Source organism: Haliaeetus leucocephalus, unplaced genomic scaffold (genome assembly GCF_000737465.1).
Source record: "Haliaeetus leucocephalus isolate CR32 unplaced genomic scaffold, Haliaeetus_leucocephalus-4.0 Scaffold384, whole genome shotgun sequence".
NCBI classification, from domain to species: Eukaryota; Metazoa; Chordata; class Aves; order Accipitriformes; family Accipitridae; genus Haliaeetus; species Haliaeetus leucocephalus.
In genome coordinates, this window is record NW_010972820.1 from 7073251 (window position 1) to 7095836 (window position 22586).

The 22586-nt window shown below is 36.5% G+C and overlaps 1 protein-coding gene across 3 annotated transcripts in view; it reads right to left on the bottom strand.

Annotated features, from left to right (window-relative positions):
- Positions 1-22586, bottom strand: part of ATG5 (autophagy related 5) — an 85813-nt gene that overhangs the window by 14909 nt on the left and 48318 nt on the right. For 2 of the 3 annotated variants that reach the window (XM_010573391.1, XM_010573390.1), the window contains exon 6: positions 14108-14225. In XM_010573391.1, the coding sequence (XP_010571693.1) occupies positions 14108-14225 (118 nt within the window). Of the gene's footprint in view, positions 1-11439; positions 12133-14107; positions 14226-22586 lie in introns of those variants that run through there. The other variant, XM_010573392.1, reaches the window with a different exon arrangement.

The window sequence follows — 22586 nt, forward strand, 5'->3', positions numbered from 1 at the left end:
CATGGCGGTAATAGTCAGTGGGGTCAGGTCAAAGAGGGTTAAAGTGAGTCAGGATATAGCCAAAGGAATACATCAAACACTGATTTTAAAAGGGCAATTAATCTTAGACAGAAATGTTTCCTGGGGAATGAGATCTCAATCTTAAGAGCACACTACATGATGTAGCAGTAAAAATGTACATATACAAGCTTAGAGAGCTTTCATCCTGTGATCACAAACAGAAGGGGAGTGCTGTTTATCAGAGAAATACAAACCCTTGCTAAAATACTTACATTAGCTTCTTCCGGGCCCTTACTCATTGAAAAATAAATTCTTTAATGAGCAGGCAATAGAGTTTGCACACATGAAATATTTTTTTCTGTACAGGTACTGTAAGTTCTTTTGAACAGCTAGTCGATTAAAGTGTTTAGAGATCTCTACCACAGTAAAATTAAAGAATTTAGTCTTGCAAAACTCAGGAAAGAGTGGATAAAGAAGTAATGGAATACCTGAAGGGCTTTTTACACTGAACAGTAACTTTAAAAAAATAAAATAAAATAACCCTCCCCACAAAACAGCTACCTGTTCAGAGTTAAGATTGGAAGTAAATTTTCATCCAAAGTTCATTTTCATTTTTCCATTCCAAAATACCAAGAGAGTTCACTTCAAAGCTGACAGATTATCAAATAATCTTTATTTTTAAGGAGAGTTTGGCTAGTAACAAGGTTTTTTTGTTTGTTTTAGAGTTCAGAAAGTATCTTTCCACTTTACAGCAGAAAAGTAGATCCATAAAACTTATAACACATATATACAGCATTTGCAAACAGAATTTGCTAAGTTAGTATCATTAATTAGTTAGCAATATTACTAGGAATCATTAGCTATGTGGACAAAACACTACAGGTACATAGCTCTGAAATAAGTTACAATTTTTTGCTGCATTAGTTTGCAATTTAAAGAGAGCTGGCTTTGCAACCACCCTTCCATCTGAGGATACTGATCCCCAACTTCACAAGTGGCAGAATGGCATCTATTTGTGTATCTGGTCCATACATCTGGCTTCTTTGCTTAAATTGCCGGTAAGAGTTTGCATTAAGAGCCTGGACTTAGTGAAGTTTCCCAAAGTGTAGATACCCACTGCATTTTGCTACTGTAAGTGTAGTGATGATACCATCAGGAAAAAGGGCAAGGAGCACAAGAGGCATTCAAACCTTCAATGACTATAGCACCTCCATGCACATGCCAAGCCACTGCGTAAGACTTTGGCTTTGACATAAGGAGAAGTTTTACCTCTATTTTCTTACAAATATTCTCCAAATCGCTACCAGTGCCAAATCAGACAGAAAGCACAATTTATCCACTGAATGTGAAGTTATCGAAATCTCTGATTAAAATGATATTCAAGAAGGGGACAACTACTACTAACAAGTGCTGCTGAATCCTTAGAGAAGAGAGTAAGACACAGCAAATAGTGTTTATTAGTGGATTACTCTGCTTTACACAATTGGTAAGGCTGCTACTTTTCTCCTAATTATTTTTTGTAGGTCCTTTAGTTTTGCAGGTTCTCTTCTTTTCAGCCCTGTTAAAGGTATAGATATAGCTCACAAAATGGACCAGAACCGACTCTCTGGACCTCAGGGCAAGTGTCAGAGCACAGCTCGTGTCTATTCAACTAAATTATCTCCCTTTCCATACTGCTTACTGAGAATAGTCTGCAGACTGTTAATCCATGAACACTAGTCAAATTTTCTGGGAGAGTATTAATTGGCCTAGACCAAAATTATGCCAGAGAACTGCTAATAGTCATACAGCACAAACAACACATGTTCAGCCCTCTTTTATTCACTAGTATAAATAAAAACACTAACACCACAGTGTCTAAATCCAGTTGTGCACTGCAATGTCCTGGTTGAGAACTTCACGCTGCAAGTCTTCACAGAGGTTTACTGCTGTCTCCTGAAAGCTTTGGTAGACCCACTGAAGTCTCCAGTTACACTTGCACCAGTTACAGCACTAAAGGCAGCAGTGATTATACAGCATATGAATGTTAACAGGATGATGACCTCTACCAAAAAAAAATAATTTTGGAGCACTCTCACATTTTCTATGGAACTAATTGTAAAAAATATCCTGTAAGTCGATATACTTCGTGTACCTTAGCTGTTGCAGACATGCTTGTTTCTGTGAGCGAGGATATATGAGAAAGTAGAAGAAAGGTTTTGTTTGGGTTTTTTTCTGTGAAGTTTTTGATGGCTCAGTCATACTGAGTGACCTCTGTGATCTTCTTGGGATGAGACAGACTGATTTAGATCAGGATTCAAAAAAATCCAATTCTTAACTCTGCTACTGACCTCAGTGTGACCAGGTACAAGCCACATCACCCCTCTGTGCCTCTAATTTCTCCTTCCTTTTTGTCTCTCTTCAATCATCTTTTGTCTAATTGATAAATTCTGTGAGAACACACTGCAATGTCCATACAGTGCATAAAGAACCTGAGGTCTCCTCCTAAAACACAAAAAATACTCCTTTTAAAACTGAAAATTCACCACAAACAAAATATTTTGTCAAGATGCTTTGATTCCAACAGTTTTCCTAAAACTCATACGCACAGCAGATTACTGACAGAAAACTTGCCCAGTTTCTAGTAATTTTCCACAGTCTTTTCTTGACTGCCTACATTTTCAGATCCATAGCACTTCATCAGGGATTTGGGGGTACGACACTGATGGTCCCAGGAAGTGCAGCTCTACTGCAGGCCATGAAGCAGACGGCTCTAGGATTAAAAATCCAACCTCTCTTCTGCAGAGAATTTTAGAAGTGCTGGCTCGTGATTTCCAAACAGAATAAGCTAAATTTTGAAAAAGTTATTTTGCTCTGTGGAGGATTTTACTTTCTCCGTTTCATACTACGTTAATAATAGACTTAAATAACTCTTGTGCCTCAATAAAGTCATTGGCCTTCTTACAAATTTAAAGAGAACAGTCTGGAGTCTGATACTAATAAAACTTATTGGGTGGCCAACAGAACAAATTTAGCTGAAGCTGAACAAACTTCCAAAGGCTTGTCCGAGAAACAGGATTATTTCCCTATTTGTTGTACCTCTTCCTACATTCTCCCCTTTCAAATATGAATGCGTGTGCATGCCCAGAAACCACTTCTAAGTCACAAAGAAAAAAAGCACATTACTCTTGTGATATTAGGAAAGTTGGTGGATGGAAGAGGAAAGACTAGACTAGAATAGACCATTTCAGTTGGAAGGGACCTAAAATGCTCATCTAGTCCAACTGCCTGACCAATTCAGGGCTGACCAAAAGTTAAAGCATGTTGTCAAGGGCATTGTGCAAACGCCTCTTAAACACTGGCAGGCTTGGGGCATCGACCACCTCTCCAGGAGCCTGTTCCAGAGTTTGACCACCCTCTCGGTAAAGAAATGCTTCCTAATGTCCAGTCTGAACCTCCCCTGGCGCAGCTTTGAACCATTCCCACACATCCTATCACCGGATACCAAGCTGTAGAGAGCAATGAGGTCGCCTGTCAGCCTCCTTTTCTCCAAGCTAGACAAGCCCCAAGTCCTCAGCCGCTCCTCGTAGGACATTCCTTCCAGCCCTGTCACCAGCTTTGTTGCCCTCCTCTGGACGCATTCGAGGACCTTCACATCCTTCTTAAATTGTGGGGCCCAGAACTGCACACAGTATTCAAGGTGAGGCCGCCCCAACGCTGAATACAGCAGGATAATCCCCTCTTTTGACCGTCTGGTTAGGCTGTGTTTGATGCACCCCCGGATGGGGTTTGCCCTCTTGGCTGCCAGGGCACACTGCTGACTCGTATCGAGCCTGCTGTCGACCAGCACCCCCAGATCCCTCTCTGCAGGACCGCTCTCCAGCCACTCCTCTCCCAATTTATACTTGTGCCCAGCATTACTCCGTCCTAGCTGCAGGGACCGGCATTTAGACTTGTTAAGTTTCCCATTTGCCACTAGGAAAGGGGCAGAGGGCTCACAATCTACCAAATGGATAATCTTTGTATAGCTGATTGACGTAAAGTTGGAGCAATCCTTAAAACCAAGTTATGCTTGCTGTTTCCTGAGAAATTCTATGCAGAAAGATCACAACCAGCCGCAGATCCCCATGTTTTTTCTTTTGACAGCAAGCAAGCCAGAACATTCTGTCTACACAGAAGCCGTGATTATGCAAAAAGCTTTCTTAGAAATGAAGATGGCTAACAAGAAGCCATATAAACAGCACAGCTGCCACACTATTAACTCTCAGATTATTTGCACCTTTCTGTGTAGTCATGACAAATTAATTCTATATTTATTAATTCTGTGGTCATGACTATTAATTCTGTAATCTCAAGACAACCTCTGGACTTCCACCCCTTTTGATCAAAAAGAACTACTAAATCATAAGGCATGCAATTTGCAATTTTAATACAGAAAAAACAAAAAAATCTTTTCACTTCAACTTAAAAAAAAAAAAAAGCAGCTGGGGCAGGTAGGTGTGTGGGTGGGTGTAAAAAAAAAAATCAAAAAATCGGAAGTCAGACAGATGAAAGGCAGATGCAGAAGGATAGTCCAAGCAGATGGCCTGGTTAGGAAAAGATAACAGGCACAAATAATGACTCACACGAGAAAGGAGATGTACATGATGACCTCCTCTAACACGGACAGCACCATTGAGTCAAGGACACAAGGAGGGTGGAATAGCTTAAGTAGTGGTTTGAAGTTCAGTTCTGACCTGCAAGATGACTCTTGTAGTAGAGGAGACAGTGGACTAGAATTCATATCACTCATGAGCTTTTAATCATCTTTTCATATGCCTGCACACTACAAGACTTCTAACCCTTCACAATACTGTCACATCCATGTGGGATGAAAGTGTGGCTAATAAACTGCCTCAAACTGACTGGGGCTAGTTATACTTCTAAATGTAGGTGGCTTGGAAAAGTATTTCAACACTGTACCTCCACAGCACTGAAAAGCAGAGACCAGCCTGCAGAGAGCACAAGCAGTCAGACTTACTAGCTAGACATGGGGAGCAAAAGCTTCCTAAGTTTGCTCACCCCCAGAGCAGCATGGACTGGGATGGTGCTGTGCTGCTCCTCTCCTTGCTGTGCAGCTCCCATGGTAAACCCAGGTCAGGCTAATTCTGACTTCAGACAGACCAAGCCCAGTTATATTTCATGTCAATTCAAAGACATTCACACTGCATACATTTATCTCCTTCTATTGCACTACTTGTCACTTGCATCAAAATTAGGAGCCTACATAGCAAATCTAATGTAAATTCAATTTTCTGTTTGACTAATTTACTGGAAGTCAATACTTAGAAAACTGAGGGAGAACAAAAACAATTAATATGTAGTCTCTCATACAATATACATTACAAAAAGCTGAGAGTTAATTGAAAACAGTTGATCCCTAATTTTACAAAATCATTCAGTACAGCAAGTCTTAAGAGAAAAATCCTGGAAGTCTTTTTGATCCTTGTTTTATTTCTGAAAGAATTAATGACACTGCTGTAGAAAGAGGTCAGTTCACACAGCTTTTCTGAATGAACAACAATGCTGTGAAAACTGGGATTGATTGATAGCCTACTGTTTGCGTCATTATGTCCAAATGTTTACCATTTGAGTCTTCAAGGAAGCATGAGACAAAAATCAAAACAAGTTTTGTGAAGACTTCAACAACACTGGCAAATTAAAATTGTATCCAGAATTGTTTAGACATGATAGCAGTGGAGGAAAACTGTTTCCTTCTGCATTATATAATTTCTATCTTTGCATTATGCAGTGTCTTAAATTTCTGGTGTGGAAGAGGAAAGAAGTATTTCCCTCCCCCAGAACAACTCTGTTTTCTATCATTTTAACCCTTTGCCTCTTCAAAGCATTCTGCTGAACTCAACACTGTTTCCTCTTGCAGTCGCCGCTCTGTAGTTATGTAAGATCATACTGTGTTCATCCCCTTCTAGTAAGATGAGTCACCATTTCTAAATGAACTGTTTACAATATTAGGATGTTCTTTTACAGGAACCTCATAAATGTCTACTAAACAATTTTTTTCTTTTTTTTAAATCACTGTGAATTATTCACTTTTTTTTCAAATTTGATAAACACTGAAGTTCAGAACTGGTATCACTACTTCTGGAAGCAAAGGCCCCTTAACTGGCAACAGGAATACCTATCATCAGATGCATAAAACTGTGGGGAAATGCAGCATGACCTCTCTAACAGCAACGGATAGATAACACCTAATTTTATTTATCTGTCATAAACAACACTGTTGCTGTAAGCAGGTAGCTTAATCTAACTAATCTCAGTAAGACAGAGGTTATTAGACAGTAGGGAAAAATAGCCATGGTGCCATCTCCTTCAGGCACAGATAATTAATTTTGTTATTTAGCAGTTTTGGGAAGAATACCCATAAGTAATGTGTTCTACCATATCCACTATGTGATCTTATGCTATATTTGCAGGCAACAACATCATCTTAACATCTTCTCTTCCTTACCTGCGTAGAAAGTATAACTATGCAGTCAGTCTAAGAGACCACAGGCAATATCAAGCTTCATCTCAGCCTGTTCCTCCATAATACACTAAATCTTCTCACAAATAGTAATGACTCTTGAGTTATTTAAAAGACCACCTAATTTTCTGGAACTGGAACTACTGCTGACAATTCCACTTTACCACACAAGAACTGTCAAATTAAAGGATCAACTTTTGTCTGTGCAAGTGGCATCCACAAGCATAGGAAAAAAGATCAGACAATGAGTTTACAAGCTGTAGCATGAATAATCAGAATAATCTGATTCTAACCCTGGAGTCCTCATGACTGGGTGTTTCATATTAAAATAAAAAAGACATCTGTCATGAGCTTAGATTCAAAACTACATAATGCACAGTCTATGAGAAGTGAAACAAGGACTTTGGACTGTTGGCTGGAAAGGATTTTTTTATGATTTCAGGAGTGTAAAATGGTGAACGAAAAGGGGGACACTGGACAATTTTATTCTGGACTTCCCTGAGTAACCAGGACATTAGTCTTCTTGGAGGACATCTGAAAACCAAGAGATCTAAACTGGGGAATGGAAGAATGTTGATAGAGAGGCATGGTCCCTGAAAATCTAGATCTATTTCTATGAGGAAATCAGCTAAGGTTTGAAAAACTACAAAAATAGTTATACAAATTATGGTGAATTTAATCAAAGAAGTAGAAGAGCCAATTTTAAAGGATGCAAAAGCAGATATTAAAAGAGTACAAAGGACAGCAAGAGTTATGTATGACTAGAATAGAGATATTGAATGAACATGATGCAGGGAAAAGAAAGGGAACAGCTGTAGACCCATTGACACGAAAAAAAATAAGATGGGTCAACACAAGTTGAAAAAAGAACTGAAAAATAAGTGCCACTCTTCCATGATGCTGGGATCAAGATCAGAAATAATTAAACATTGCCCAAAACCTAAACGACTAGCTTGCCTTGGTTTTAAGTATGAGCAACTAGGGATAAACAAACGTAAAAACAAAACCAAGCAGCCCCCCCCCCCCCCGCCCCAGACAGGATATGATCACAGCAGAGAACTAAACACAATTTGATATGCTCAAATTGCAGAACTTGCAAAGTCTTACTTTAAAATACTGCAAACTGAAATGAAATTGCACATCTTCTAGTAAGGATTCCCAATAACTCTAGGGGATCAGGAAAAGTAGTCCACAAATAGCAAGTGAAGTATTATCTATACAACCACAGAACTCCCAAGTTCGATTTCAACTGTATGCAGCCCTTAGACAAATTTCAGTAAACAATAATTATGGAAATACAGAAAATAAGTACTAATAAACAGCATAGGTTTATCCATAGTATAACTTCAGACTGAGGCATCTGTCTTTCATTTATGAACTGCTGTGTAACTGATAAATTACAATTTATTATTGCAATAACTAAAACCCAAATAATAACACGCCCGAAAGAGATTACAGTAGGCTGCAATACAGAGGAAGTGATTACTGGATTAGTTTGTGTCTGAGAATATTGATTTTAATATTTATTAAACATGACAAGTAGGACTTCACTGCTTGCCAAACTTCACGTCAACACAGGAGGATCAGAACAAAAAAAAAAAATTGTAACAAATTAAATGCATCAATATTAAATGCAAGGTGATACACTTTCTGTGATGACTTGGTCTTACTATTTCTGTTGTCACATAACCACAGCTGCTGCCTGTAAAGCAGCTATATAGGCACCAAGGAAAAAGAAAAACTACTCAGCTAATGAGAAAAATATCTGATTTAACACATTTACTGTCTAAATACTCATTTAGACAGAAAATTAGAGAGGGTTCTATTAGATCAGTTCTAACCTAGTCTTCCAGAAGAAAGTACTGTACAGTACTACAGCAGGAGTACTGTAAGGTAAAAAAAGAGCATCTTCCCTGCATGTTGTCTCAACATTGCATTATTCTTAAAGACGTTTGCTACCAATAAAGTTAGCCATTCTCCTTCTTGTTCTAGAGGAACATGGTATCCTTTACAGTCAAGGTAATGTAATTGCCGAAAGTTTTAAGAACTATACTGGCTTCTTAATGCTTGTTCTAATTTGAAGTACTGCTTTTCTTCACACTTTCTGATCATTACTAGTTATGTATAAATTAATTGATATGCATTTTGACAAATGGGTTCCAAACTGCTATAAACTCTGCAACAACTCCACTGCAGTAATTAAGGATAAAAAAAAATCAAGCTAGCACTCCTTGCAGTCTGAAGAGTTAAAGGACAGACTCCAAGTAGAAGCCACTCTTTCCTTTGGTCTAACAATGCCCATGACAAAAAGCCTTCAACTTTTATCCATCAGTTTTCCTCTGATGAACAGTTTAAACAGATGAAACTATTCAGCAATCCAGAAAAGGTGAGCACTGTACAGCATCCACCAAGCAGGATAATATATACATAGTTGAATAAAGGACCAGTTTGAGGAGGGAGAGGAAAGTATGGGTTGGGATAATAACTGCTCAAGTAGTTATTTTTTAGAGCAATTCAACAAACAATAAAAGCCTTGAATAAATAGTTTCATAAGCTAATTTAAATAAAATGCAGTACCTAAACAGTTACCCACAGTCTGTAACAGTCCAAAGTAATATCAACACAATATTTTACAAAGACCATTTTCACTATCAGTGTTTTAATGTCACTATTCAACCTGTTCTACTTCTGACAGTGTTCTTTACATGGTGTTTTCAACAATCAGTGTATATATTCAATCCACATATATATATTTTTTTTTTCATTGAAATATTTTTTCTCAGCACAGTTAAAAGAGAGACTTAATTATATCCACGTTTCCTAAAGCAAAGGCATATAGACACTGTGGGTGGTTCTTGAAACCCTTCCCTCCCTCTTCTTGTGGTGGTCCCCAAGTATCTGGCAGCAGGAACAGCTCACATATATGGCTACAAATGCTGAGTCTGAAAATCGTATATGCTGTGTGTTCCCACGGCACAAAGCTCAGTTACGGATGTCACCATAGACAAGCAATCACCACAATTACCATGAAGCTTCCAGTTGAGTGAAAAGTCATTGGAAAAAGAAAACCATAGAGGAAAAACAAACAAACAAAAAAAGGTAACAGATGGAGAAAAACAGAAAGAGCAGCTCATATTGATTGTGTTGCACTGACAAAAAGATGCAGCTAATGTCACCGATGCATTAATTCACTAAAGAGGGGGGGGTAAAAAACAGTCTTGGAAAAATATCTACATTTTTGAAAAAAAGAGAGAAAATGGTTGAAAACAACTTGCTTCACCAATATCTATTACGTCTTTAAACATTACCTTTGCTATAAACATTACCTTTGCTACTACTTTTTTTTTTCCTTTGTTCAGAAAAATTTAGTAAATCTAAACTTTGATAACACTGAATAAAGTCTGAAAACCCAGATGTGGAAAAGACTTTGCCATCATTTTCTAATACACCTTTGACAATGTATTCTATTTTGTTACAACATTAGTTTAATGCCTTGAGCAGAATAAATATAAACTGTAGATCAAGACAAAACAAGTTTACAAGAACAAAAATTAGAAGATACCAAAAAAGGTCCAAAGAGGATGGTTTTTAATATGATGAAATTCAGTCAGTCTTGACCACAAGCTATTTTTCTTTCATAAACTGTTTCATCAGATTTTCCTGTGGAAAGAGACTGTCTTATCATCATTTTATAGATCACAAACTGAAGTCAAAGAGACATTATGGCCAGAAGTATCCATTTTTTGGAGGGTGGGAAAGAAGAATAGTAATGAGAGGCCTAGAACTTGACTTCAGACAGTGCCTGGTGTTTGCACACTCAAAGCCTCAGAGCTCTTGCTGATTCCAAGTACAAGCGAGCAAGCTGTTCAGCAGAACACACTCACATTGATCACTGGATTTTTCTGGTGCTCCTTGCTATAAAATGGGTGGTTTTGTTACACTCAGCTTGCCTAGTATCACATTTGAATGAACTCCCTAGGGGAGAAAGAACTGAATTCAACTCCCAAAGGCAGTATTCAGCTGCCTAAATTATAATACTTCCCAAAGTACCTTAATTCCCCATCCATCATTTCAACAATCAGGACAATTATTTTTCACTACACAGCCCTGACACTAAAATATGCCCAGCCTGGGCAGGAAGACAAAAGTCTCACAGAAAACAAAGGGAGATGAGAGATGGAGAGTGATTATAAGCTGTATAATGATCAGTGTGCATATGTATCGAAATTAAGATTGTACAGGCAGTCTACAACTCTGACGCCTCCTAAATTTCAAGTATTCAACTTCAAATGGATACAGCTATTTTAGAAGAAAAACATTTATGCAGCTTCCCAGATTTCCAAAAAATGCTTGCAAATTAAATTCTCACATGCCCCCAAAATGAATAGGAACACTCAGCTCTACAATCTCCTCTGCATTTTGAACTGATAGAGCATCTACTGACCGAGGAAGCTTGTTAAACTCTCGGTGAACCAGCATCAGAGAGAAAATGAGTTGACTAAGTGGGTTTCATTGAGACTTCAGCAGCATTGACATGCTGAGGTTCTGTAGTCTCAGGAGTCTAGTCCACTTGCTGGGAAAGAAGGAAGTATGTCCTTGTTATGACTGCTAACATTTCTATAGGCAAAACTCAAAAGTGGCACTATGCAGTCTGGTGAGTTAGTGTTGGGGTTTTTTTTAATAGCTCAAAGGTGTAGTAGAGCATGAACACTTAATATGGGGCACATTACATTTGAATAGGGAATGAGATGAGTGGATAAAGCCAAGCAAGAGAATAATCAAAGTTCCCTTATTGGCTAAGTTGAATCATCAGTGAACAAAGTATGATGAATTGAAGCAGTCAAGCCTAAACCACTGCTGCACTTCACACCTCTTAAGTACACTAACCTTACCTGTGCATGTTCTTCAGCAGTAAGAATCACTGCTGTCATGGGCATCCATCTTTTCAGGTCATTTTCCCTAAGTCTGATCCTTTATCATCTCTCCATTTTGTCCTGGTTCTGCTTCCTCCCGATCTATCTCCTAGGTGTTTTTTCTTTCCATATTGCCATGCTTAATCTTCTACCTTGTATTCCTGTCTGGGGTACAGTCTACTTGTACAGCAAACCCTGAACAAGTTTCCCCCAGTCCCCTATATGACTATCTCCAGATCCACCTGACCATGTATCCACTTGCATCTTCTTCTGCCAGTGCAAACTGCCCTTCTTTTCAACTTTTGATTCAATTTGCTTCTCCAAATGGGTCTCCAGACCATCCAAATCACTTCGCCAGCAAGACATCTGCTCCCATTCTTTCATGGATGCCTTGCACAATCTCAGTGTATGATCCACATGCAATATGCTTCTTTTTCTCCCTCATCCTTTTAGTATCTCCTATCCCACTTACTCTGTCCAGGTGTTCAGTTATGTCAGTTTTTGGCTTTTGCCCTAATCTCTTTCATCCTGCCTCATTGTTTATAGTCGCTTTCCCATCACATTTAATGACTCCCAGATCTGTCATTTTCTTCCAAATTACTTGATCAGTCAGTCTGCCTCCACCTCCACTGGCTCTATGTATCAGTATACCTCCATATCTCCTCAAGAGTTCACATTATTTTCTGCATTTAGCTCAGACGGCTTTCCTTCTGTTATCTACCAGAAGGCAAGGAGAACACTCAGAATATAAGAACAATTGAACAATGCAACAATACAAAGCTGTGTTACAGGAGAAATTCTGCTTAATCCTAGATAGCTTACACCCATGTGAGGGATCAAATTTACTAAACTCTAAGTCTGAGCAAGTTACTCAGTAGAATCTTAGGGATCAAAACGAGACCAAATTTAAGCAGATTTATACAGGAACAGAGAAGTATACTCCAATACAAGGAAACCTTTCTGCTAAATTTCAAATTGCTCCTCCTAAGTGTAAGAATAGTACCTATTTTAGTTTCTTCCAAGTAATCAGCATTTTTTGCCCCCATTGAGCAAAGAGTATAGGGGTTTTTTTTTAGCCTTTAACAAAAATGAACCAAGCAATTAGCGTAGCACATTTCTATTCTGCTATTAAAGGTTGGTGCCTATGTCAACATCTGAAAAGAACGCCTACTACCCAGAAGCATCAAGGAACTAGTACTCAGATAAAATTACATTGCATTCATGTTTTTGATAAAGGCAGTAACTAGCACATTCCTCATCTGCAGCTTTAGCAAATCTACATAAAAATTATCATCCATTACATCCTGGAATAACTTTTGCATAAATGCTTTTTGAGTTTCTTTCATATAATTTGTGCTCGATTGCCTTCCAAGTCAAAATGCACCATTCTTCTTAAACCCCCCCTTTTTTTTTTAAATTCACTTTGTACCTTTTCACTAGTGTCTGTAGGATCCTCATACTTAAGCATTTAAAAATGGTTAAACTTGCTTGTGCTAACATTCAAGTATCCATTTGTACCTTGCTTTATCTTTTGGACAGTTACTTGAAAGCATTACCTAAAATTACTCTCTAAAGTTTATAGTAGCTTTAGGAAAAATGGACACATGGCTAGCAATATTCCATATTTTTCTTACCTTTTTTTGGTTTTGGAAATTGTTTCCATGTGTTAACAAGTATTAAAGCGGGGTAAAAAAATACTTTGAGATTTCAGTTAATTTCTAAGATCACCATACGTAAAGAAATCCATGACAACTGTTTGATTTTGAATTACACAACTACTGTGTACAACAACATCTTACAGATTTTCACACTGATTTCAAATTTAGTACTTTACGGTCAAAGGTGCTGATACTACATCAGTAAATTCTGTGCCAAAATCTTCTCTAGAATATCAGACATTTCTTGAAACAAATTGCAACTTGTTGACTGAAAAATGTTACCCATTTACAGGAACTGGTAAGATGACAGAAGAATAAGATGAAAAATGTTTCACATTAAATTATTTTGATCTTAATTTGCAGAGTTCCAATAGTTGTAATCTTTGAGGCTAAAATAACATCCAGAAACACTTATTTTTCTGAATAAATGCTGATCAACAAATGCTACTGTATGAAATGATATAATGCTACATGAACTAATTGGTGTCTTGTCATACAATACTACTTAGTAACCATACAGAAACTACTACATACTTATAAAAATCACTTTCTTTTCTTGTGCATTTTTGAAGGTTAGGCTTCAACAGGGAAAAAAAAAGTATTCTGAAAACATCTTCAATTTCTATCAATTTTGGAGTTTTACACATGAAAAGTTTATGCAATATAAAATTAAAAGTAACTTAAAATAAAACTTCTGTTGACATTGCCACATGCTGTTACTAATAAAAACATTCGCATTAATTTTCTGCATTTTTTAAAAATATTCTTAAAGCAAAGGAGTACACAAATTTTAAAATAAAACTTCCAGACACTAATTTTTCATGAGTGCCTAAGGACTCAATCTTATCCTTTCCAAACACTGCAGGTAATGTATAATGAGCACGCTAAAGGGCCAGGAAGGAGCGAAATCAAACTCTGGTACTGAGACATAGTTCTACCTCCAAAATCCCCATATTAAACAAAACAACGACCCACTCAAACAATAAATCAACAGCAAAAATTATCTTATTGGACAAAAGTTATTTCTACAGTACCTTCAGAGGCGATAGCACTAGGACACACATCTTTTAGCAGATCTCCCAAAGTATGCAACTGTCCTCCTGAAGCAATTGGTCGAAATAGCTTCTGTATAAAAGGTCTCTCTGTTGTCGCCTGTTTTAATAACAAAATTAGCAAAACCAACAATTTAAAGACCATGCAAATATATAGTATTACTATTTGAGACAGGCAGAAGACAGGACAGAACGAGAGGTTGCAGCAGAAGAAATACCTGGCATTTCTTTTTTTTTTTTCCCCCCCTTGCATTCCATTCATATCATGAAATGCAGGGGAATTTGTTTTTTAACAATTGAAAGTAAGTTGAAACTCCAGAAAACTGTGAAGATAATTTATAAACAGTGTCGTGGATATAAAAGTGTTAAATTCCTTTTTTTTTTTTTTAATTTAAAAAAACCCCTTCTGTTATGGGAATAGTATCCGTTTGAACAAAACATTTCAATATATTCTTAATTTAATTAAAACAAGCAGTGAACACAAACTTAGAAGCTCAGTGTAGGCCTATGTTTTGCCAAGTCAAAGCAACACTGTAACAAATATCCAATACCTTCTACAATAGTCTATCTTCCTCCTTTTAGAAACACATTAAGCACTTTCAATGGCAAACAAGTACCCTTATAGCTCAAGCCAGGTGAATTTTCTCCAGTAGATTTTATGTTGAAAAATTCAAACTATTTCAGCCACAAGAAACAGAGTACAATTTAAAACAAACAAACAAAAAGCTGTTGTGCTTTGACAGACAACCTAGAGTCTTCTGCCTGCTTAAGGAATTAGTCAGCTGTAAAGAACATATATGCCTCAAGTCTGCTACAGATATGCACAGGAATTCAGAATGACTTCAACTATGGGTCCTATGATGATGTGCAAGATCTAACAATTTCTTTTGGAGATAAAAAGAAAGCAAATCAATTGGCAGTAACTACTGCCAGTCACTGTCCACAACATAAGCAATAAAACTCCCAACGCTGCAGAAGAAGCAAAGTAGTTTATGGGATCTATACATGCACTTATTTAAGAACTGTGGTTATGTTAAGGTAATCCCCTTCTTTTGAGTATCTGTATAAGCAACCCCAAGGTCAGCAAGCATCTGATATTGGAAGGACAGGAGAAGTTTTCTTCCTGACAACCTGACCTCTCCTCCCAAACTGGGCACTTGAGCCAGAAAACAGAAGTTAAAAACATCATTCAACCAACATAAAAATTTTAATCAAGCTCTAAATTGTTACTGACAAATTTCTGCTAGCAGCTGACTCCAGAAAGCAGCTGATGTGGCCTGCATTATGGGTGACTGGGCTCCAGTAAATTACACTTTCATCATATACTATCTTAACTAGAAAAAGCAATACAAGCCACTGCCCCTTCCAAATTTAGTTTCCTTCCACTTGGAAAGTGGTTCCTGTCCTACTACAGTAACTAGAAAATAGAAACAAAACAACACAACTCAACATCAAGAAGTATTTTATCTCCTGATAGATGTTTTCAGGGGAAAAAAAAAAGCCAAGTATAGTAAAAAATTTGAAAGTTAAAAATTAATTTTGAAAGGAAGTTACAATGTGGTCTCTGTCACCTACCTACATGAAAAGCCACAGGCAGTAGATTAACCATGAAAACTTAATTGCCATTCACCTCTCAAACAGCAGGGCAAGGAGTCTTTTCATAAGAGTGGTACACTACCTCAAAGTAATTCCAGGGCAGTACAGTGCAGAACTGTTGACACACAGCTACTTGTTACTTCTTGCCAACAGTGTCCAAAAATGGAAAAATAGTCTTTTTCCAGTTTTTCTTATGAAGACTGATCAGAAGGAGCTGACTAGCTGCTGTAGTCAATTTTCTATGGCCTCAGGGTAGCAGAAATGTGGATACAAACAGTGCTAAGGAAATGTCTGAACATTTGAAAAATGATGGGAGGCACACAGCCAGCAGGATCCACTTCAGATAGATCCACACTTGAGAAGTGAACTCTGGCACATTATATTGAAGAAGTGTACCTCCAAACCATTTTAAAAAAAAAAAAAAAAGATAAAAAACCTAAAGCATTGTTACAGCCAAAACAATTTTCTATTGAGTTTATTCTAACCAAAAAAAAAAAAAATCAATTATTCACAGAAGTCTAATCACAGCTCCCAAGTGCTCACCATCTGAACTAGCGGAAGTACAAACACACACCAGAAGAAGGATGCAGGCAAAGGTGGTTATCATCAATAAATTTTTAAGATAAGAATTTCCCAAGTGCATAGTGCAGTTTCTCATTATTTATTAATAAATTGCAATGATTTTTTTTTCCTAGTTACCATAATTTAATGCCAAGAGGGAAAAGCCAAAGATGTATTTTCTAAAAACTCCCACATAGCTGCTGACTGCTGCAAAGCAATATCCTCAGCTGCTATCATGAAACATTACAGAAAATGAATTCAATTTTATATTTTAAGTGTTGAGCAATACAGATGTGGTAATGTAAATAAAAATCACTGGTCTCCATCAATGTTAAAATGATAAAAGTAACTGCATATTGTTGATACAGATTGTGGTTCACAAATATAATCCTACAAGCAAAGTATTATCCCAACATGCTTACACTTCTTCCCTCCCATGCAGCTGATGCTTTATGCATTAAAAGAGTCAAAAGTCCCATCCTACAATCTAGAACATTTATAGAATAACTTTTCAAAGTATCTTAGACATATAGGAGCATAAATAATTTTGAAAAATCTTACCATCACCCCTTCTGAAGTGTGGTAGCTAGTAATAAGCCCAACTTGACTACAGCTTTCTACTCTAGTATTTACTACAACAACACATGAAGGAATGGCCAACATGAGTAATTGCTTACATAATGTTATGTACAGTATTTGCTTAATCAATCATACGAAACAGCACTATTTGTAATCTAACCCACAAAGACATCACTGCAAAACTGTTAACTGACAATGATATTAAATAATCTACATCAGGCCTAAAGCATGTATGTGTACAGTATCCACCTTTTTTCCCTACTAATATTATCATAGTTTCAACAGAATATAGCGCTTAATTATTTTATTTTACAGTCGAGCCCCTGTGTAGCTGTGAGGTGTTCAAAAGGCACCAGATGCATTTACAGGATACAACAGGTGAGAGTCAATCAGTAATTGCTGATGACAGATCTACAAAGGGAATTCCTTCGAGTATATGAGCGTAGGAAGACAATCACCTGGCCCAAAATTTGCAATGTATTTTACGCTGATCATGTCCACAATTTAGCATCAAATTTTTAAGAAAGCAAATATTCAACTCTAACATATTTCCTAGAAAGTTGGACTTATTTTTTGCAACTGAAGTTTCTCATTCTTCTATCCTACTACATAGCACCACAAATCTTGTGCTTTGCAGAACAAATGAAGACTTTACTCTTTAAAAAGAAAGTTTAAACAATAATGGTGATAGGAAAGTGACAGTGAAAACAAAATTACACTACAGTGAGAAAAAATAGATTAAAATTACCTATTCAGGTATACTGGCATTAAGAAGAGTTATAGGTAAGGGGAAATTTTAAGAGGCCCTTTAAGGCAACATAAAGCCTCACAGAATCAGAGACAGGCTATATAGTTACATACTGTGCTAGCAATTGTAACTCCTTCTTCCCTATCATCCTGCCAAAAAAAAAAAAAAAAAAAAAAGTCAGCTTGCCTGGTCCTTTTCAGAATTAAAAGAACATCAAACACTGCATGAAATCCACAATTTAATTAGTCAGATATTTTATACAGGATGCATCTTAAAATGAAAAACATAACTCATGAACTGCTGGGTTTTAATCTGGAAAAATCACAGAGTTACCAATATTTCCATCTAGAGGAAGGGATTTGTATTTTCTGCCTAAATACTCTGCTCCTACTCTAACAGTATTCAAACAAATAAAAGTTACCATACATATTGAACTCACAAAGTAAAAAAAGAATTCCTTCCAATTCCCACATGTGCATAAACTGGCAGCCTAAAACTGTAAAACTTCAGACTTCCCTACATACTCCATCATATTTTCAGTAACTTGTCAAGGTCATAGTCTCTGCTGTTTTGTAATGAATCACTTTACACTAAAAAAACCCTCTCATAACTTAAATTTATTATTTTATTTAAACTGATTTAAACTCAACCAAGAAGCTTTAAAAGTAATAATAAGAATTTGCATAATAAAGTAATTTTATATAAAAAGAAAAGTACAGGAAAATTAACTACTCCCTAAAAATAATTATATAAATTTTATTAAATATTTACTCAAAAGTATGTTTTCCATATATTTCCTAAGATGTCTTCTACTTTGTAGAAATGTTTTCAATTAAAAATTTCAATGCACAATGAAAAAGTGACTAATTGAAAAGATGACAAATTGCTGTAGTCACAGACCCATCACAATGCCATGTCTGTCTGAAAGCAAGATACTGCAAAGCCCCATCTGAAATACTGCTCTTTCACTGGTGCTGAAACGCAGTTTTTCTGCTGGTATTTCTGGGTGTGTATCTTCGGCTTCTTTTTGCTTAATATTAGACCAGAATCACTGAGCACTTCATTGTAGAAAGGCACAAGCAATGTTTCTGCGGTTTGGGTTTTGGGGGGGTTGGTTTTTTGGGGGAGGGTTTTTTGTTTTTTTTCTGTTGTTTCCTTGTTTGTTTTAAAAAAAAGACTGCACTCACTGGAAGCTAGACAGGCAGGTTATCAGACTGAAAGATTAAATGGAAGTGGCAGCTAAGACTGCAAGTCACCAATAAACACAGGTAAGAAAGAATTTCTGTCAGAATGGGAAAGAACTATTTCTGGGTGTGTAAAAAAAGCAAGTTCTGAGGACCTAGCCTAAGGTAGCCCTCCTAAACTTGCCCGACCTCCTGTCCCAGGTTTTATGATTTTAATAATGTTATCTACAGTTGCTTCAACTGCTGCATATTTTGACTTTCATTCAGAAACTGGTCACATATTAAGATGGGTTACTTGGCTCTTAAGCTCATTTCATATATCCTGATACCTGCAGAATAAAGGCCAATAGAAACATTTGACTGGCTTCTGGAAAAAATCACCAATGAATAAAAAATAACACATTGGAGAGAGCTTTTACATATGTAAACAGCTAACATTAGATGGCCAAAACAAGCCAGCAAGGCAGTCTATGCAACAAATAGCATCAGCGATGTATAAAGGAGAAGAACATTTGAATAGCAGGGCAAACATTGACTACCATCAGCTAGAAAACAAACAGGTGACTATAAAGTAAAGAAATCTAAGAGCATATTTAGTCCAACTCACGTTGATTATTCTGCATTATTGGGATGCCTGCAGGCTACATAAGCTGGTGATCACAGCAGATAATAAATAAAATGCTTTATAAGTGTGTTCGTAGACCTCTAATTCTTCCCCCACCATTCAGTGCTGCTGTTTTAGGCTTGCTATCTCCAATCATGCTCTTCCTTAAACAAAAGCAAAAGTAAAAAACAACCATTTGCTTTTGCAATGGCCAGTGTAACTCAAATAGATTAAGTCAATTTTTTAAGTTAAATTAAATGCTGCAAAATATTTCTGTATAAATAACTGGCCAATACCTATAGCAGTCCTTTTTTCACTTTCCTGCATATTTCTTGTTCATACAACCTATTTAATATTTTGAAGTATTAATTTATGTTCCACCTATCAAGACATCTTAAGCTTATGCTAGGATGACAGAAGAATCTACTGCGATACTCTCATCCTAATTAACTCTACAACAGAGTAAAGCTAAATATATCAATATTGTTTAACTGATACTGGTAAGTTACTCCTATTTCATAATTCAATTAATAAAAGCTTACAAAGAGCTAGGCAAGCATATATTGAAGCTAGGCACAAACTTGTGATGTTGAACTTCAAATTCTCCCTTTCACCTACATTTGTAATCTCAAATTAAAAACCAGAGAAGACACTGCATTTCTTAAATTGATCTGCTCTCCTATGGTCCGATGCAATTTTTAACTTGTGTTCTTAATCTTAAAATATTTCCCTATTCACAATCACTGCTATTTCCCAGCATACCTTCCAGTTTATGCTTCTAAGTAAATAGGTTCTGAAAGATTTGTGCGTCAGCTGGAGTCTCTATTTTAGTTCAAAAGATATTTAAAAAAATTATTATACTCACTTCTTCATCAACTATTTTATAAGCAATCACTTCATGCTTCAGTCAGGATAACCTTGAAACAGTATTTTCAAACCGTGCTAAGAAATAATACACTTGTACACTCTAAGGCTAGAGATTCAAGTTACAGCATAACTTGAAATCCATTATTTAAATTCTCAAACACAACGTCAAGGTAATTTCATTTCACTACTGAATTATAGTATAGTACAGCTATGCACAAACACTACAATCCAGTAAGTTAGCCACAAACCTACAGATTTAATTTTTTAAATTATGTAAAATAATCCATGTTTGTTACTTACAAACTTAAATTGTGTCCACTTCCCCAAAAATTCAATAAAAGGTAATTTGTTCATTTGAACACAAATGAAGGAAGCCTTTTCTTAACAAGCTGCCATTACTCAAAGAGCAGTTTGAAAAGCAGAAGGAAAAAACCCACATTACTCTCTGATACAAGACATATTTAAAGCAAAAAACCTGTTTGATTCTTACATCTTTATCACACACTTGGGGAAAAAAAAAAGGAAATGATGTTTCTTTCCACTTCACAACTTGTATGATCGCAAACAAGACTCAAAAATGGTTACTATGTCAGACAGAACTACACTACCTATGATCCAAAGACAACACTTTGAGATTTTTAAAAGCCAATGTGAGACACAGAAATCTTACACCACAAAAACCACCTATTAAAGCAACTCAAAGCAAGTTACCTGCTAGAAGCAAAATACAAGACCATTTAAATAAAAATTCTGATACAAATAGATCACTAAAACAGAGGGAGACTTCCCATGGACTCTGAAATTATCACAAAGATTTCCAAAGAAGGAAAATCATTTTAGTCACCATGTATCTTTGTTAAATTATATACAGTTTAACATTGTGTTTTACCACGATGGATGTGATAAAGCCAAACATGAAACAAATACATTACGTTCACTGTCCTCAGACAACTGGAATTACAATACAAGAGAGAAAATACAATGTTAATATATTGACCAACTAAAACCACCACCACCAAAGAAATCTAATGTGAGAATGCTAGTTCAATAAATGCCTCTAAATATCCCTGGATCACTTTCTTATTAGTCCAGTATTTTTTCTGTACTGCAATGAACATTGATCACTGTCCTTAAAATCACTGTATTATTCGTCACAGACTTGCTCCAAGCTGTAGTTATAAAATTCAATTTATAGGTCTTGTGGTAACAGCAAAACTGACTTCTAGAAAAACAGAAAATTAAGCTGCTCAGAATATTCATATTGTTTTATTAAATCTTAAGAAGTTACCTGAATTTCTGCATTAAAAAGTATTAATTACCACCCTCTATTTCCTTAAGTGATTATTTTACTTCAACATACCAAATTCAATGCTATCAGTCCACAGACTGGGGGTGGGAAGGACAGAATCTGTAATTCTGTTATTAAACCATTTTAACTGACTTTTACCTCTCTTCCCTCCAAAGATTCTGTAGGAGCTCTTAAGCTGCCAGAATGCAAGGAGTTTCAAGAAAAGCTGTTTTCTCACTTTCAATGCCCACAGGTTCACAATGAAACAATTCCAGTGTGAAAACAAGCACAGACTTCCAGAGAAAGATGGGCTCAAGTTTGTACCTCTATTTTTGGCTTAGTTTGTGAGAAGGACGCAAGGTAACTACTTTGTAATTGCTCCAATGCCCAAGACTCTGCAACGCTCTCGACTAAGTCTTTAAGGGTCTGTTTGCAAATCACCGCTTTCTGATGACAACAGACACACAAACAAGAGGAATTTCAAATGCTGGTAATATTTATTCTACTAGAATATTGAAACAAGGTATTTCTATCAGCTTGTCCCACTTAGCAAAAAAAAAGAAAAAAAAAGTAAAACCAGCTTATTTCTACATGAAGCCTAATTTACAGCCACAGTGCAAGGTTGTCTCTGCCACTCCAGAGCACAGCTTTTCACACTAAGTGGAACTTTCCAGTGACAAAATGAGAGGTTACATTCAGGAAACTCAATGCTCAACCAGGATCAAAATGAAACACACTAAAATACCTCTTTTTATTTTTATCTATTTATTTTTTAAAAAGGACATGGTCCCCTTATTTTAAATAATTTCCTTAGAAGCACTGGTTACACTGTTGCCAGCACATACAATTTATCCTTGCCAATTTCTTTGCCAGAAGGAACATACCATTCTCTTAGAAAGCATATTAGTGTAGTTTGGACTAAAGAAACTCTCAGCAGTAGACCTCACAAACTGATTACTCAGATTTAACCTTTATTTTTATACCTTTACAGAGACTCAGCTAAAAATCAGTAACTGCTCTACTCCGCTAGCCTT